The sequence below is a fragment of the Seriola dumerili genome, unplaced genomic scaffold (genome assembly GCF_002260705.1).
Source record: "Seriola dumerili isolate Sdu_G_001 unplaced genomic scaffold, Sdu_1.0 BDQW01000017.1, whole genome shotgun sequence".
Taxonomy (NCBI): Eukaryota; Metazoa; Chordata; class Actinopteri; order Carangiformes; family Carangidae; genus Seriola; species Seriola dumerili.
In genome coordinates this window covers 10,373,359-10,392,474 of record NW_019174272.1, presented here as the reverse complement: position 1 = coordinate 10,392,474, position 19,116 = coordinate 10,373,359, and the positions used below count along the sequence as shown (strand labels likewise).

Below are 19,116 nucleotides of genomic sequence, written 5' to 3'. Positions count from 1 at the left end.
CTCACCTCAGGGACATTTCTCTTGAACTCCCTGCTCAGCTCTACCAGGTGCTTGTGGGAATGTTCACTCTCCTCTTGTCGACCCGCCAGCTCAGATGCTACAGAGTTTAGCTCCCTCTATGAACACACAAAAGAGAGGAACGGTGAGAGGAAGAGAGCGGAGAGAGACGGCACTTTAGGGAGCCTGCCAACGCTCATCCAGTAAAGCTTAGAGTGTACATAAATAAAAATACACTGCTGAATATTAACAATGTAATCCTTCATGATCTCACAGCAGTAATACTTACAGCTAGCCCTGGCCCATAAATAATTAAGCCAAAATAAATCCAATGCCTACAGTAGCAGAAGGCCTTTTAGATAATCAGTATTTGAAATAATCAATACGCTTGCAACGGCTATAGAGCGCCAGTGAGGGAGTGGGGCGAGAGGGAGGGGGTAGAGAGAGAGTGAGTGAGTGAGAGAGAGAGAAAAGGGGGGGGGGGGGGTTGAGTCACGTGTAGAGACCCAATAACCTGACAAACACCCTTACAAACAAATAGAGCTTCCTCCTGAAATGAAGGGCTGTTTTTTAAGCCCGGCCAAGACCTGATTCAAACACACAAACACCTCGCCTGCTGTCGTAATTACCACAGGTCAGATCTATTTTCAGCTTCTTTTCAATCTCTCTACATTCGCCTGCACCGATCTTTATATTGATCCCACACTGATTTTCAATACATGACAGCAGCCTCCATAGCTTTAACCAAATTACCCTTTTTGCTACAACAACAGCCCTGATCGCTATTCCATTAATGTCTCTGCACATTGGTTGTTTACATGCTTGTGTTATACGAAATGAGAGTTCCACCCCGGCAACATGTCTGATCCACTATTCAGAGCTGTCTGTGCAGCAGGCCCTTCATCAGAACCTTGCATTCATGCTGGACTCAGCTGCACCACATGCCATCCGCAAATCCGATATTATCGATCAGTCATCCAATTCCCGGCTCTTTCAGCAAACAGGAAAAAAAAAAAAAGGAAAACAGATTCAAACTCTACTCTCCTGTTCTGAGCAGAGTTGTAACAGACAACTGTGCATTCACCTCCTCTTCGTTTTGACTGTGGTTCCCGGTAATTGATGAGGATCTCCTCTTGTAACTGCTGGGTTACAATATAAAAGTGGAGTAGGGGATTCAATTACCACTGTGAATTTATATATGACGCCGGGAAATTAAATTGACTGTGTTTTAATTAATCTGCAGTCTTACTTAAAGGCAATTTAATAAATCATCACACAAAGAAAAAAAAAGAAAAAAAGAGAGAGAAAATGGAAGGGTGAAACTTCAACAGCGGTGGCCTCATGAGATTGTGGCAGCCTGTCGGTCAGAAGTACGCCGTTAATTGAAGGGCTGATGGTTCAAGTCCCTGGACTGGAGAGTCAGAAAGTGGCCTAAAGTAGGACTGAGTGTACAGGCTGACGTGAGACGCATGGCTATGAGCTGAGATGCTACACTATAACATTATAACTTGCCAATGTGTCCATGAGCAACAAACCTGGCTTATATCACCTTGGTGGTAAAGGTTTGTTGACGCTGTGCCGCTCGTAAGTCTTGTGGCCATTTAATTGTGACAATCTTGACACTGTATTAGTCAAGTAATACATTTCTACCAGCAACAATAAATTACAAAAGTTCAGAGAAATCACACCTTACCAAAAAGACATAAATCATTTATCATTACCATCCAAGGTAATATATAAGCTTTTTGTGGCCTGGCGCCCCCATGGAGAGGTCGACATCCTTTGTTGGTGCAGTCCAAAACACACATGACCAAAAAAATGATCAATATGCATGGCTTCTGATCTGCCACCACAAAAGTTAACATTTATTCAAGTTTGGGGCAACTAAAACTAGTGTTGAATGTTGGAAGGAAATGGGATACAATTAGTGGTCTCCAATGTCCAGTGTGCCAAAGTCACACTTTATAATCATGCTACTTTCACCCTTGCTTCTCTAACAGTCATTGCTTTCATGGGTTAGTCTATATGTCAATACTTTCATACTTTCCCTACACTGTCTGTGGCACTCATCCCCAAGCCCACTGGTTCCTACTGAAGATGGAAATCTCTGAAAACAGTTCACACATGTAAAGGTCCAGTGTGTAGGTTTTAGGGGGATCTAAAGGCAGAAATGGGAATGTTTTCATTAGTGTATCATCACCTGAAACTAAGAATCATTGTGCTTTCGTTAGCTTAAAATGATCCCTACATATCTACATGTGGAGCAGTTATTTGCATGGTAGCTTGCTGCCATCAGTGTATGAGTGTGTGTGTGTGTGTGTGTGTGTGTGTGTGTGTGTGTGTGAATGAGCGGCTGAAGTGCTAGAAAAATGTATTAGCAACGCTAGTATTTTTCTGGAGAGGACAGTCTCACCAAGCCCAAGAGACACCATGTTCTCTTGTCCTATTTCCTATTTGTAACAAATACAGGAAATATACATTTTAACAACTGGTTACCACCACTGCTCCTCTTACTTAAAAATCACTACACTCAGAAAGTATCCAGATGTTTACGATACATTTGGTTAGTGCGAAATGTGTCATTCCTGGTAAATCGTACTGTCACTGAAAAAGGCCACGGCTGTACAGGATAAGGCGACAGGACTTTATAAATTCCTGTTAGGCCTTACAGTCCATCTGGGATGAGCCTTCCTGCAGATTAGAGAGAGGGCTTTCAGAAGCCGGCCAACCTCCACTAGATTCAAATGGCCCCAGACCGGCTAATCTTGCCAAGAGAAAATTCCTCTAGAAGTGACTGAGTGGATTTTATAAGTACTTAAGATATAACAGTGTGGCGATTCTAAGTCCGCCAGTGCTTCAGTGGCCTCAGTGTAGAGCTGGGTTCACTTCTTATTGCGGCTCAGCTGATGAGAATGGTGAATACTTATGCTGTATGCAAGCCAAACAGTGCAATCATAATGGTGCGGTTATTTTCAAAGCACCCCCACAGTTTCTAGACCATTATGAGCAAGGGAAGCCTGGGCAACAGCCCATCAAATGAAACCTAGTGTCTTTCTGAAACGAAGTGAAGCAGAACAGACTGTTTGCTACTTTGGTTGTCTTCCTCAGATTGATGATGGGAGGAACTCCGCAGTGTTTTGCAACGTTATCTCAGGAGACAAAAGATACTAAAGAAGATTTTTCCTCTGCTTCCTAATCAGACGTGATCCATTTCAACCTACAACCAGGGCACCTTTGAGATCCCTGATAAAATTCACTTATCTCCTTCCATTATGTTGAGCTTCATCCTTCATGAAATCATTTGCATGAACATGTTGCTTCTGATGTCTTGACCACTTAGAGAGAGAGAGGAGCAGGGCAAGTTCAACTGGCTGTGCAGAGAAGAGCTTCTCGGTAATCATTTGACAGGTTTTAAAAAGGACGATTGGGACCAAATTTTCAGTGTGTGGCAGTCGGGTCAATACAGAGCTCCTGTCATTAAGCCTCTGCCAGTCAAACATCCAGCCATAATTGATGAGTTTCCCCTGGGGAGGGTGGAGCTGTCACTGGGGCTGGAGGGGCAGGAAAGAGGGATTTTGAGCATGGAAACCGGTCCTAGCGGTCTCAAGTCAATCTGTGAGGGGAAAGCAATCTTGGGGACTTCTGACTCGAAAACAAAGACCAAGAAACAAGAAGCTTATTGGCTTTAACAGGATAGACCTGCAGCCTATTGGCAGCCAGTAAATGGACTTGAAACTCAATGAACTGCTTGACACTAGGAAAGGGAAAAATGTGAAACCATGACTCACATGTCCTTTGTAGGCACCGTCCCTCTGACACAGCGGGACTGAAGATGCGCCCTATCAGTGTCCAGTAGTGGAGCTCTCACATGACCTGACAGGAAGCCATTTATACCATTTATATGATCAAGATGTTGATGCAAGTTTGTTGCTGCAAAAAGTGCAGGGAGTGGTCCCCTCAGACTTGATTGGGTGAAGGGATAAACTGGGCAAGATAAATGGAGGCCAGGAGTGGCAACAAATCTGTAAAAACGACAAAGCACTGAGGATTATAACATAAGCTGTTTCTCAAGTGTGCTATGTTTCATCGAAATGATGGTTGGCAAGTTATGTCTATTTTAGCAAACAGAGGGTAAAAACTGTTATAATCAAATCCAGATCTTCAAAGCGAAAATTGCCCTCGACAAAAATGGGAGCAGAACTATGTACTGTAACAATCTGTGCAAGTGTGAATGTTTTAAGTAAACTGCAGGGCTCACTAATGTATTGTCTCGGAGCAGATTTGACATTGATTCATTAAACCTAGCTCATCTTGATTACATCTGTAGTGGTAAGCTATTTTCTAGCCTTTCACAAAGACAACCCATGGTGGAAAATGTTGACAACTGGGAAAAAAAAAACTACCAAGGTACTGCAATGAGGTAGACTGAGTCAAAATCACTATTGTGTGTACTGGGCTTGGACGGCACAAATTAAAGAGGAAAAAATAGGGAGGAGGAGGAGAGTGGGGAAAATGCAGATGGGGTATTATTTTTCTTTTTGTATCCCATCTAATTGCAATCATAGGCAGATGTCTGAAAGTGTGACAGCATCAGCAGAATTGCTGCTGAGAGCACAGAATCTTTGTCTAAAAATAATCAGACATTCTGTGTGCTGCTGTTTGTTATAATGGTAATCGATGCTGGAGGCTTTGAATTCCATCAATTTATAGATCCACTCTGTTCTGCCTGGTGACTGTACTGCCTCACAACCCCCACCGCATTCGCACACCGACGCAAAAACACACACTCGCACGCAAGGTCTCGCACAAAAGAGCGGGTGGGCACACACACACACACACACACACACACACACACACGCACGCACGCATGCACAGAGACACATGTGCGCTGACATCCGCGCACAGGGGCTGCAGCGAGGCAGAGCAGGGACCAGTGTGTGATTAAGATAAGTGTAGTTTCCTTTCATACATTCCTTATCGCCTCCCATTCTCTGTGGAGGCACAAGATTGTCCATAGCTGCCTCAGATTAGCCCCGCATCTCAGACGCCACATTTGAGAGGGGGGACTGATCAATAAATCAAATCACCACAATCAATGGCCCCAATCACTGCAGTCTAGTCTGGCCTCAACATTATTACTGGCAACCCCCCCCCCACCCCCACCCCCCCACCCCCAGCAACTGAGGGAGGAGGGAGTAGTTTTTGTGAGGGGGTGTGGGGTGGGGTGGAGTGGTGCGGGGACATTGGCGCCTGTCCATATGAAAGATCCAAAACGAACTCTTATCTGGCCTCCTTGGGCTGAGCATCAGTTAAGGGCAGAACAGGCTGGCAGCGTGTGTGTGTGTGTGTGTGTGTGCGTGTGCGTGTATTGGACCATCCAGGCAGACAGAGTCAAGCGGGAGGAGCCTCTGACCTCCATGACCCGGCGCTCGGAACGTGAGCTGAGCATGCGGCCTCTGACAGGGAGCACTGGGGGGCTGCTATCACCTGGCATCTCCCTCCATCTGTTTACCACCGACTGCTGCTCCTTCACTTTTACTCTCCATCAGCTGAACTAGAGCTGCTCCAATTCACACCACCGTCACACTGCTGTTGGACCGCACCACACCTGCGTCAAACACTATTTGCATAGAAGGGTTTGTTTTAACCTGCTGCGAGTGCCAGATGGGTGGAGTTTACCCCTTTATGATGACTCAGGAAAGGTTAAGTTGCCAGGTATGATGTCAATCGCCAAAAAACTACAAAGGTAAATGCTAAAGTAACATTTATGCTGCTGTTTTTTTTTTCCTTTATTGTACGTAGACAGTGTAAAGAGAGACGAGAAAGCTGATACCACTGGTTTTTTCATCTACCTGTCGGGAAGAAAGCGAATATGCATCTTTCTCTAAATGTGAAACTATGAAATTAAGCAGTGCACTTGCAACCCACTGTCAGTGATTGCATATGCCTATTACTTGCAATCAATTCAACCGAAAAGTGGTTATTTTAAAAATGTTTATGGGCTTGAAGAGATAAAATTATCTCATAATTTGCATCACAAAAAGCAACAATTAAAAGATGTTTTATAAAGGAAAACATAATCTTGATAAGCGAGTGTTTTTTTTCTGCTTTGCTATCCCGTCACAATTGTCTCATGACACCTCAGATTTATCTAGCGCTCCCTTCGTGGGGTCCTGATCCCCAGGTTGGGAACCCGTGACCTCACAGATTACTTGCACACTCTGCTGTCCACTCTGCAGCAGCAGCGGCAGCAACACTGCACTAACCGCACCGTGCAGAAATATGTAGGCAGAGTATAGATTGTGAGGACTTACAAACGAGGAAAATCACATTTCATTTTGACACCTCTCTAAACTCTGGACTGGTAAGTCTGATAAATCATCCAAAATAATTAATCCCCAGTCAGTCAGGCTGTCTTCAAACAGCATGCTAAATCTTACAAAAGGAAGGAGAAGCGTGTGAGCATTACAACCATCAGCAAAAGGTGTGACTGGTGTTGTCAGCCATTATTCGTCATACCCTGCTTCATTTAGAGAGTTTTTGGCGCCTGATGCACCAGAGCACAGCCTACTTGTCAACACTTCCCTCTCTATAATTCCAACATGCACACTTGGACACACACATGCACACACACATTTCTTATTTCTCACTGCTATATTAGTAACACAACTTAGCATGATCAGGGAGGCTCTAATTCCATTTATTGTCAAGTCTTTTTTTTTCAAAATAGTATCAAGAGGTATCATGAAAACATCTTATTACAGCCCTTTCACACAATCCTGGATCCACTCTGAACCCAATGAATAACTTTAAATGTCCTCCGATTAGAAACTTCAAATTACAGTCTATGACTGAATGCTCCAAACGAAGGCCAATTACAACACCTTATTTATCATCATTAAGGCCGACCATTGTCCTGCTCCTTTCAAACTCTGGGGTTACAATCAGGGTGTCTATTGTCATTGTGTGGTACATGCCGGATGACTAATTACACAGTCCTATGATTCATTAGCAGACTAGTGGGTTGAAACCTGGGAGAAGACATGATAACCTCAGTCAAACTCAAATGATCGACTCAAATGAAGACGTGAGTGTGGAGGAGCAACAGGGAGGTTCCACAATAGCCAGGAGCAGGAAAAACAGCCAGCGCTCCGAACACAAAGACCTGCAGAGCTATAACTCTTTTTTTTTTTCTTTTTTTTTCTTTTTGAGGGGGGGGGGGCACATAAAATATTAGGAGAGCAGCAAAGATGTCGAACTTGAACAATAAAATTGGGGACAAGGTTTGTTTTTGTGTTTCTTTCAAAGTGAGAGAAGAAGAGTGCACTGTGGGGGGCTCGTCTCTGTGAAGCTCCACCATTGAGGTCAGTTAGTGGGAGGGGAAGGAAGGCTCCATAGATGCAGCCATCACCGCAATGGCCCACTTTCACCTGAAACGACGAGCTGCAGCGATGCAACACAGCTAACCCGCGATTGTTTATTCTCTCTTAAGAAATGTCAATCTGTTCGCTCTCAGGTGTGCTGCTCTTCCTCTTGTTTTTGTTGTTTTCTCCCCCCTACTCTCTCCGTTTTCCCTTGTCGATTGCAGCAAGATCAAAGCGACGCCGCTGGAAGAATCTGAATATTTCAGGTGTGGAGATAGGGCTGTGTTTCACACCACCTGTGTAGCACTGAGAGACAGGTCCCACCTCTCGCTCAGACTCAGTTAGCAGGGCCCCTGGGGCCTGGCGACATAAACCAGGGCCACCTGTCTGAGAGAGAGGGAACACTCCTTTACCCTCCTTCTCTCCATCACACTTTCATTTTACAGCATTTGAACCAAAAATAAATGAATCTAAATAGAGCGGTGAGAGTGGGAATAAAACCGCTGCTGACAACAAGGAGCTCTGAGCGCTGTCACAAAGGCTTGAAGATCTGGCAGACGCCCTCCGTTGCCGCAGAATAGGAGCAGCCACTTGAAAGGGCAGTTTATACATGAATCACTTTATAATTTGTCCTGTTCTGCGGAAGAAGCTAGCTCTCATATATTAAATGATAAGCTTGGTCAAGAGAATCAGCAGGATTATTTTCTGCCATAACAGAGCACACAGTGTGGAGCAGGTCTGTGAGATAATTCTCATCACATCATCAGGGCCGCCATTTCTGACCCAAAGCAAATAAAAAGTATCCCCGGTGTCCGCGCCAGCCTTAACAGTTTGATGTAGCTGCTCTCCTTGGAGGGCTGTGTGCCTTGACATGTGTGCATGTGTAAGCACTTGTGCAAGCGTGTGTGTATGTACATGTGGTCAGGGGGGCGTGGAGCAGGTTCCACGCTACCAGTTCCCAGCCACGTCTCTCAAAAGGGCCGTAAAGTCTTTACAGCAAATTCCTTACATTCATCTGTGTCAGAGCACTCGGCACACATTAGGCGTTTACACGGGAGGAAACACAATCTATTTGATGCTACACTGCCCACACGTCCAGAGCCCTCCTCCCCACACTGGAGATTCACAGTGTTTAACTTCCATTTCATATTCTGAACAGGCAGGCAGACAGGCAGGCGAGTGCGGGGAATGGACTCCATCTTGCTGTAAATCAGCGTTTAAACACCCGGCTAAATGTAATCTGGAAAGAGTCAACAAGAGGCCCTCGCATTACGCCGCTCAAGATATTTGTTTTTATTTATTCTGGAATGTGCAATTGATTTTTGTTGTTCCCCCCTAATGATGTATGCAAACGGTGAACCGAAAAAAAGTCACACTTCATTTTTTCCCCGGCTGCTGCTGCTCCACATCTTTTAATATCAGTGGTGCTTATGAGAACAAGTGGAGGTTAATCTAGGGAGCGGGTCATAGCCAGCCGGCTCTTTGTAAATGTCAGCAGGGAGATCCAGGCCTTTCTTATTACCACACTAAACCAACAAGGCTGACGGCACCGAGACGGATGTGTGACTTGGAGGTGTCTCTCCCCCCAACCCCCACCCACCCCCACCAGCCATCACGGACCAACCCCGGCACAGAAAACCTTATTAATCAATCGATTTATCGCCATAAATCAGGCCAGGCTTTGATTGTATCAGCAAGTCATGCAATCAATCAATTAGTCGGGATCTAGCGGCCCAATTTAGCAAAGAAAGATGAATGCTCCCCCACATCATCCATTTGGTTGTCCGTTTACCCATCAAACACTGCTGCTGTTGACTCCCAAGCCCAACATGCATCCTTTTATCGATTTCTGCAGATTAAACTTGCAAAGGAATCAAAGGACACTTAACTGACTGGGAATAATTCTGCCTTCTTCATTTGTAGTGAAGTATGTTCTGTGCTCTGCTTTGATAGTGTTGCCTCATATCATCAAAACAACAAACTGCGTAAACATTCAATTCCAAAGCACAGAACTGCTCTGAAAGATCCAGCAGAGTGAAGTGACAGCTACAGACAGTGATGCTTTTAAGTGACTGGAGCCAGAAACACGGGGCAGAATGGGACAAATCATGCACTGTTACCAGTGAACCCTACACAGGTTTATATGGCAAGGCAACTGAGAGCAACTGTGTGTGTGTGGGGGGGGGGGGGCTGAGCAAGGAAACAGCTGGATGAACAAACTGTGGAAAACATATGTATAATGACATATTTGTTTCATATTTTATCCCAACTGTGAATTCCAATCCACATTGTGACACCAGCTGCCTCGGTCCAATGCTTCCCATCTGCAACTCGGTGTCAGGATGTCTCCCAGGACGGGCTGGGAAACTTTGGGGACGACAAAAAACGACAGGAGCAAGTAGAGCACGACAGAGTGGGCTGCCGGAGCCGTGGCGTGCTTCTCCCCCAGCGGCGGGCTGGAATGTGGCAGACTGCGGAGCTGCCGTGCAGAGGAGACAAAACCAGGGGCTCCCCGGGGAGAATGTCTGTGGTGGGATTAGAGCCCCACCAGACGTGGTTCTGCTTCACACCCTCAGACCCTGCTGTGTTACAGCCAGGGGGGCCACAGAGCTATCTGTGGGGGCTTTACACTTCTGCCCAATCTCCCCAAGCCCCACCATGTAATTAGAGATAAAGACAGAGGGCTCGGCTACTCAACCTCAATTCTCCCGGCTTCACACAAGGCTGCCCACCCATAGACCTCAGAGGAACCCTCCAACACTGCCACTACAGCGGCACCTGTGTGCACTAGCTAGCTACAAACCATACCCCTACCAACTGTTCCTTGGACTACATTTATAAGATGCTACACGGTACGGTACATGATCATGATTGATTGGCGTTGAAACGTGTTCTGAAGTCGATGCACCATGATTTGCAAAGACACTTTACTTTTTCTGATGCTATATTCCACATATTATGAGCGTTGAAGAGGCTTCATATTGTGAAAATTCTCAGGTAAACAATAACCAATGTAAAAAAGTAATTTTTCTTCATATCTCCCTCTAAAACATCATCCAGGCGAGGGGGGAAATTTAGAGGATAAGGCAGAGGAGAAACTCTCGACTATATTCAAGTAACACAAAATTATACTATGGAGGGATCCATTATTCATCTCAGATACATTTTTCATTTAAGAGTGGGCTGGATATGAGCAATGATGAATGCATCGCCCAGGATGCAATTTGTATGTAAAATAACAGAAGATTACAGAATATGTTTTAAGTGCAAATGCAGTTTGTTGCCATCTAAGTAGAAAATTCATTCCTACAAAAAGGAATAAGACCTGAGCCCCATGATGCTGCTCATAAAATCACTTAGCCCATAGCTAGGACCCTCGCCAGTCCTTATAAAAGGGTCACAATGAGAGGCTCAAGTGATGAATGAGGAGACTGGAGTAGATTTTCATTCATATAATATACACTAACTGTTGGCAGGCCGTTTGGAAATGTGGGATAAGTAAACTGAATAACTAAGGCTAATTCGACTCATATCCAGCTCAGCAGCAAACTTCCCTGAAATCCTTCTGCAGTGAGCACACAGAAGGCATTTGCAGGCACACAGAGATCATTTGCAGACACACTGTTAGATACATGTCTACGCACAAGTGCACACAAACATACTACAGTGTTTCGCTGCCTGCCAGGCATCCACATGTTCCTCTCAGGACTCGCTCTCTCCTCATCAGCTTCACTCGGTGCACACCGTTTCAATTCAGTGCCTCTCAAAGACACACAAAGAGCCTTCCCCTCTATTCACAGTACAAAAATTGAATACAGCCTCCGAACACAAGACCTGCCCACCACAGAGCATGTAATACAACTCATTACTGGGCACGCAGGGTGCAGAGGGCTGTGATGGGAGAGACAAGCACGACGGGGAGAGAGCAGGGGGCCCTCACACCAACATCTCCATTCCTCCTCACAAGTAACAGAGCTCTAAAAACCAGCCTTAATAACTAAAGCAATCCCATTGATTTTTGGAGGTTCTCTGAAATAAGTGTTATAACTGTAGTGGAGTTGAGGGGAAAACCCTGCTTACATTTTAGGTGCAAGTGCCACAGAGCCTGCAGGCTCCTGGACATCATTAGTTACATGATTGATAGCATTCAAGGGTTAATTCAGGTCAGCGGCTGACCCAGTGTATCTGGGTCAGCCACATTGATCCCAGCCCTGCATTGCATGGCTCTGGGGTCAGGTTTTGGTGTGCTGACGAGAGGGCACTAGGTTTGGTTTGGTGCACGTGGAGGCGGAGAGAGGGAGGCTGTGTTTGTAAGGTAGGCAGAAGATGGAGGATGGCAAAATCGGCTAATCCACCACTGCACACGCCTTCATGAACCTTCCTTAACCTCAGGGCAATCGCATGACCTGAGGCAAAGCATTACACACATTAAAAAGACATGAACTTCAGAGCAATGGAGTTTCAAGCACGCAATCAATGGGGCCACAGGTGCAAACATTTTCTGCACAGCCTGTGGAATGCCCTTTTTCCCCCTCCCAGGATTACAGTGGAACCTGTTTTTGCACTGTGTTCATGTTAATGTCAGCAATAATAAAGACCTGCAGCACAAGAAACAATAAAAAAAACGAGCGCGAGCTGGAGACAGCTTTTGGAGGTGGGCTGGAAACAGCACGGGGAGTCAGGAGAGAGGGCAGGATGTGAGGAGTCTGTCAACTTCTCCCCGTCTGCTCCCGTGTTCGCTCGCTTCAGACTGAGGGGAGCAAATGGGCCTAACTCACACTGGCTGTGCGAGAGTGTCTCTGCTGTCTAGCAGCGTGAGCGGGAATTAGATCTATGGTTTGTAGCCTTCATCCCTTCCCAGACAGACTTGTTCCGGCTCAGAGGCGCTGCCTAATCCGCACCTCTCTCCCGCTTGCACTCCCGGAAAATGACTTCACACAGCTGCCTCAAACGCCCAACGCAGCAATTCTCGTCTGACTGAACTTCCCCCTACTCAAAAAAAAAAAAAAAAAAAAAAAAAAAAAAAAACTCAGCAGACCTCCCATAGCTCATTTAACATACCAATTCCTCCCCAAAGCCCACCCTAACCCTCTCCGAAGAGATGAAAACAACAAGGAAAACAACTACAGCCCCACTTGATAATTTAAGGGCTCTTTTCTCCAGAGAGCTGTCAAACCAGCAGTACAGTGCGAGGAATTCAAAGAGCAAGGAAGTACCCCGGTTGTGCAGAGGTGAGTGGTTTCTATGTGTGTACTACTATTACCATCCAGACATCCCTCAAGCCGCACAGGTATTTAAGTCACCTGAAGGTGTCATGTGGCTCCTCTGGCTCCTCCATGATCCTCTCTCCCTTCATCCTTCCACCCATCCCACCAAGCGAAGGGATGATGAATTAAAGTGAATGTAAATTCACAGCGAGAACTCTGGGAACACAAAGCCGAGTGAGTTCTCACATTAAAACCCAGATTTTGGCCAGGTGGTTTCTTCTAGTTGTTGTCGTCAAGGACACAATCATACCAGATAGACCGGGCTGCGAGAGGACTGCTCCCAGGCGCAGAGGCCTATTAGGGTCATGGAGGGTAACTCCGGATAATGGCAAGGCCACTCAGACAAACACTCCAGCCTTGAGGACAGGAAATGGGGAGAGGTCCTTCTTATAAACCAAAGCCTACCTAATGGCTTTCATGTGTTTCATGAATACACCACCTACCAGACTCCTGCCATGAAGACCTGCACTTCTTCAGCTGCTTTTGTCCTCTCTCAGCGCTACCATGAAAAAAGATGCTGCTGCTGCTGCTGCTGCTGCTGGTAAAAAAAAAAAAAAAAGTCCAGATTTCCAGATTTGCAGGTCTTCAGGCGCCATTTTGGATCACTGGGAAAAGTTAAATGAAGTGTTTTCATGAAGAAAAGCCAGTAAAAGTACATTGTCCTCTGCGTGCTCAAATTGAAGCATTTTTAAAACAGTCAACTGATGCTGTAAGAAATGTGGTGTCGTTCGCAAGAACTCCTTAGGCAGCAGTGAGAAACAAGTGATATTACAAGAAAAGGAGAATGATTAAAGCCTAATATGGCATAGTGGAGAGGGGAGAGAGAGGTGATTTATCCCTTCACGGCCTTTTGACACTAAATTAAACTGTTGAGTCCATTCCCCCGTGCCAGCTAGTTATCTTTCCAGGCTAATTTAACACTATAATTTACATTCCATATAAAATACATCCTGATGTGGTGCTGTCAAGGCCGTACATCATTTGCAGAGAGTGCTCCAGTTTCAGTGAAAAGGACAGAATTAGATCATATTCATGATGCAATTAAACACTTCAGTGGGAATCGATGTAAAACCGATGAGCCCTGAAAACAATGCATATGGCTGAGAACATTAGAACACATTACCTACCCTTGGATCCCTCGCTCCACAGACGCAATTTAAAATCCTCCACCACTCCACTCTCTGTCTCTCCAGATTCATAACGCACAGCGATAATAAATGAATTTTTCACAAAATTATTCAACTACTAAATTGCCCATGGTAACTGAGTATCAGATGAAAGTGATGTGAATTATTAAGTAGGGAAACTGTTTGTTCTCACCATGGGTGTAATAATCGGCCAAATGAAGAAAAGAAGGGGCGCAAGTGGGGCAGGTTACAGTAGGGAGATCTCATAATAAACATCAGTGTTGATGTAAAAATGGGAAAACTCTGTCTGCCGCCTGGGCCTCCTGCTGGGTTGATGGTATCGACCAATTTCCCTTGGGCGGCAGTGTGGGTTTTCTTATGGATACAGAGAGGAGAACATTACGAGGCATTGCTGCACATTCACATGTAAAACTGGCAGCAGGCCCTCTGGAGCTGGCAAACCACTGCAACAGCCAGCCAATGTTACACCACCTCACCACATTTTACATAATCAGACAGACAGCGCAGCAGACCACACACTCACACCGCTCCACTCCAGATCACATCAACTACCTGTCACCCTTCTCTACACAGCCATCACGCTCACTTTGATTGGCCTGGAAACACACATGCACAATAACTGAAATATTACAAAGTCTTACTGACATTAATCAGCATTTGCTTTTTCCAATTCTCTTCACCAAACACATTTTTACTGTCAAATCCCAAAGTTGTAGTAAAGATAGTAAGAAAGTAGACAAATGTAATGAAATTCAGAATTTAAGAGTCGCACAGAGGGCAGAGGTGCAGCAATTTGTAACCATTTCTGACAGGATGAGTTGGCCTCTTCAACTGAAACAGTAATTATGCTTAATGGTCCTTTAATCTGTCCATCAGACAGGAGGTGAGTAGTCGGGTCAGCCTAAAGTGCTCCAGGCATCACAGCGTGTCAGGGTACAGTCAGAGGGCTGAAGTGCTCCACGAGGAGAGCCAGGACCGCTCGCTTCTGCACACAACATCAGCAGGCTGCAGGACGCAGGCCTCCCTCCAACACACACATTAGTCAACACATCATACACCTACCGACCGCCTCCTGCATAAAAATGCTTACAGCCTGACTACAGAGCGGTGGCGAGAGAGAAACGTGCTCCCTGGGTAAGTATGAAGTGAAGACGAGTGTGGGCACCTGACAGGCTTCATCTAATTTGACCAAATCCTAATGATCCGGGATTGGATGTCTGATGTTAAACTGTGTGTTGTGGGGAGAATTCTGACCTGTGGCGTCCAGCTGCTGCCCTGGCACTCTGCCAGCAACATTAATCTGTAACTCCGAATGGATTTTTCTGGGTTTTCACAGAATCCCCAACTGATGAAAGTGGAGCGGGAGCTCAGCTAATTCCAGCTCACATTAGAAATCCCAGGTCATGTCCTGTACATACCTCGACAGTCACGCGTGTCTGAGCGCCGCTACGCGCCGACAAAGCCGGGCAGGAGAGAGCATTCCAAGCAGAGAGATGGCACTAGGTCAATCCGAATAGTAATAGCAAAGACACAAGGCCCATACCAAAACAAGGGTGAACAAATAGTACCTTTGTACCCAGAGTCATTTGTACCCGGCTCAGGCGCCCGGCTATCTCCGAGCCTGGCAGATAGAGCTCCTAGTCCCAGCTATGCATCTGCACTTGCTGTATTTGTTATCTTGGACAAGCATTCTCCCTCACCCTTTCACTGGCCAAATAGAGAGGGGGGGAGAAAACGAATCACTCCTAGACCTACTCCTGTTGTTCCCTCAGCTGTCAACACTTCTCACAGACTTCACCCCCGCCTAGCCACATCGATACAGAGAAGTGACTGCCGTTTGCTTTATGATTGCCTTGTTTTATTCTCTCGGCCAGGCTTTTTCTCAGCCCTCACAGCTCTAATCAGACCGCCTTGCCTGCACAACAGAGCCATTGTCTCTTTAAGTGAAAGAGGCAGTGGATCAGTGAATCCCTTTCCATTTTCCCGCTTTATTAGCCCAGCGGCACACTACTGTTTATACTAGTGGGTATTCTGTGTTTGCTGAGAACAATTACAGTATGACAAATGATCCGTCAATGCCATCTATCAGGCAGGAGCTGACAGGAATCCTATAGACAGGGCAGCCATTCGTCCCCCGCTCCCCATCTCTGGGGTCCCATGCTTTAGTATCCATGACAACGTGCAAGCCACTTGCCACGCTTGCCACTTCACAGTGAGAGATGAGCGCCCGTGAGTGGCTTTGAAAATTAGCCTCTGACACCCCAAGTTCCACTGCTCTCCCACCCTCCTAGCCTACAGTCCAGCCCCTTTGGGGGTTTCCGAACAATCCCAACCCCTTTTTTCACACTCAGGCTCACACAAACACAAAGGCAGACGCATAGCCCGGCACTGCCATAAACATACCTCTCTGGGTCTCACGGTGTCAATTTTATTGTGCCTGAGCTATACGATTCTCAACATTAACCTCGCAGCTACATTACCTATCCAGCAATGGAGAAGAAAGAGAAGCCCCAACATGGCCATCACCCATAAAATAGGGTTGAAAATAAAAATGGGTGGAAAAGAAAGAGAGAAAGGCTGAGAAGTGCCCGAATGCACATGAGGTGCCTGCACGTTACCAAACTGTCTGATCTGGAGAAATGACTGTGTCTCCAAAAAAAAAAAAACTGGAAAGTACTGGGAACTACTTATTTATAGTCAAGAAGCAGTAGGTCACCATGCCTCACCTTTTGTCTTAATAATACAGCAAAGTTGGGTGTAGTGGGAAGGGATTTAAATGTATGTGCAGTACAGTTCTGTCTGTAATTAAGACAAAACACAGTGATGTAAAAAAAAAAAAAAGAAAAAAGAGATTTTAGCAGTGATTAAGACTGGAAAATTAATTATTGAAATATATTCAAGAATATCAGGAGGTCAACATAGGAAACATGTAAAATACTCTAATAGAAATGCAAAAAAATGCAAAGACGTACCAAAGCAGAAGTAGAGTATAAGAGATATTTATGATGGGCTATGTTATGATTCCCACTTGACTCCCAGACACACCTCTTTGGGGTTGTGTTTATGCCATTAACTACACTTGGCAGCTGAGGATCATATTACTACCATGAAAGAAACAAACAAAGCTGTGCAAACGTGGTGCACTGTCAGAAGCAACGGTTTTACGGCTTGTGATTAATCATATTTGGAGAAACATTAAAGGGAAAGGAGGAAACTGGCTCCAGCACTAGGAGGTAAGGGTGTCAACTGATATAACCCACCACTGACATCAAGCAGAGCCAGCTAGCTCATTGATGTGGCAGCGTCTCATTTTCACCAGTTTGGAAGCAGACAGTTTTGCAGCGCCTTGCGGTTCTTAATTATCTTCTGACTTTGTCTAATTCAATCAACACAACTCAGATCTGGCTGCGAAATGGCACTCACATCCCCTCAAGCTCAGCAAGTCACAAAACACTGAATAAGTGGAACAGTCAAACTGACAAAATGGCATTGCACATGAGAAATAACTGCTATTTTATCTCCCGGGCTGAGTCCTCATCCACAGCGGAGGGGATGAGGGGAGGCTGAGAGAGCAACCAATCAGCTTTTTGTTTTAAGTTACAAGGCTGCGTTCAAGCGGGGGGGTGGGGGGGGGGCAGGAGTCAAGTGCTTTGATGACGCTGCAGATGCTGCCTTGCTGAGCAGTGTGAGGTCACTCTGTTAGCTGAGCCTCTTTAGGTCCCTCGCTCACATGCTTCCTGGCGAACCTAATATCCTGGTTTTAACACAATGGCAAGTCTAAACTTCACATGTCAGGATGCGGCACGCTTTCACACAACGTCCTCACAACATACATATACATTTTTTTTTTTTTTTTTTTTTTTAAAAGAGTACAAGACAAACATGCCAATGACTGTGTGAGCACAAACACACCCGCACATGGGGAGAATTTAAAAGGTCACTAGGGATTAAATTGTTTGCCAATTTGCAGTCTAAAAAGTGAGTGACATAATGAGAGGAGGTGGGACGGCTGAACCCCCCCCCCTCCGAAATCCTTCTCCACATCACCACTATTCCCACCCATTCACCTCCCATCTAATTCCAAGGGCCACAGCATTATTAGATTTTGACATTATTAGCTCAAATAGCAGAGAGGCCTTGCTGTCATTATAAAGCCTTTACTTTCGCGCTGACTGCCAAATCTGTTTTGCACTAGCTACAGACTGCCAAACCCAACAATGGCAGATTAGTGAAGCCCTTCTCCTGTTGCAGCAGAGGTTAATATAAAGTGACAGGGCTAAGTCCGCTCCGATTAAGTATGCTGAGAGATATTACGGCAGTTTGTTACATCAGATCGTTATTGGATTAAACAGCATGCACAACAATGAAAGTTTAATTTTAATTTTCAGCAGGAATATAAAACAGGCTCCGAGAGCACTCCTGTCAGAACAAAGGCAGTATTATAATACCTTCTTGTTTTTGCTTCCCCTTTTGCCATGACTGGAGTGGCAGACATGAGAAAAAAATGATGGTAAGTGAGGATGTCAACCTTTAGATTTTTTTCCTCCCTGAAGTTAATACATTATTTATAAACCAACAAAATCCAACTGCACTTCACAAACCAGGGTATGGCAAGTTAAAACATAGGGGGGGGGGATACAGTAGATACCCAAAGCTATAAGAGCAATTTACTTTTCCTGCCCCCCCCCACCCACTGGTTTCTTGTTTTGGTCATCTACCGCTGTGCTGCATGCAGCGAGAGCCCTGTTGGCCACCGTATTGTTAGCTCTGTAAGAGGTCACTGCACCTGACCAATAAGCTGTTATTAATCCTCACAGAGTCATCCATTAGCCCATCCAATTTTTATGACCTCTCTTCTTTATTAGATGAGCTATCAGCTGTCCATATCTGGCAGAAATATGGACTTTCATCTGGGCCCCGACACGCGCCTCTTCCCAGAAGGTGTTGGTGTGCTGGACCAGGTAGAGTGAACCTACAGCCCGGCCAGGGGAGCAGACGGGGAGGGAGCTGAATCTGCCAGTCTCCTGGGGTATTCCCCACTGTCCCGTTACCTCCGATAAATCTCAGTGCTTTACGATTAGGTACATAAAATGAGTCATAGATCTGGACGGTAAATAAGAGCTTGTCAGTGGGGCTGACGCCAGGCCCAGCTCCTCCTCCACCTCCTCCTCTGCCAGATAGTCCCTCTGTACCCCAGCCATCAGACTCCTGCTATTGAGCTGGGGCTAAAAAGGCTCCAATAAATAAGCCTGATATTTCCCTCAGGACGTCTACAGTGCCACCATGAAGCATGCTTGCGTACGCATACGCTGAACAAACAAAAAGGTCAGCATCAGCAAC

The 19,116-nt window shown here is 45.6% G+C and overlaps 1 protein-coding gene across 1 annotated transcript in view; it reads right to left on the bottom strand.

Annotated features, from left to right (window-relative positions):
• Positions 1-19,116, bottom strand: part of cux2 (cut like homeobox 2) — an 84,598-nt gene that overhangs the window by 52,035 nt on the left and 13,447 nt on the right. The window contains exon 2 of the mRNA XM_022751343.1: positions 6-116. Within this exon, the coding sequence (XP_022607064.1) occupies positions 6-116 (111 nt within the window). The remainder of the gene's footprint in view (positions 1-5; positions 117-19,116) is intronic.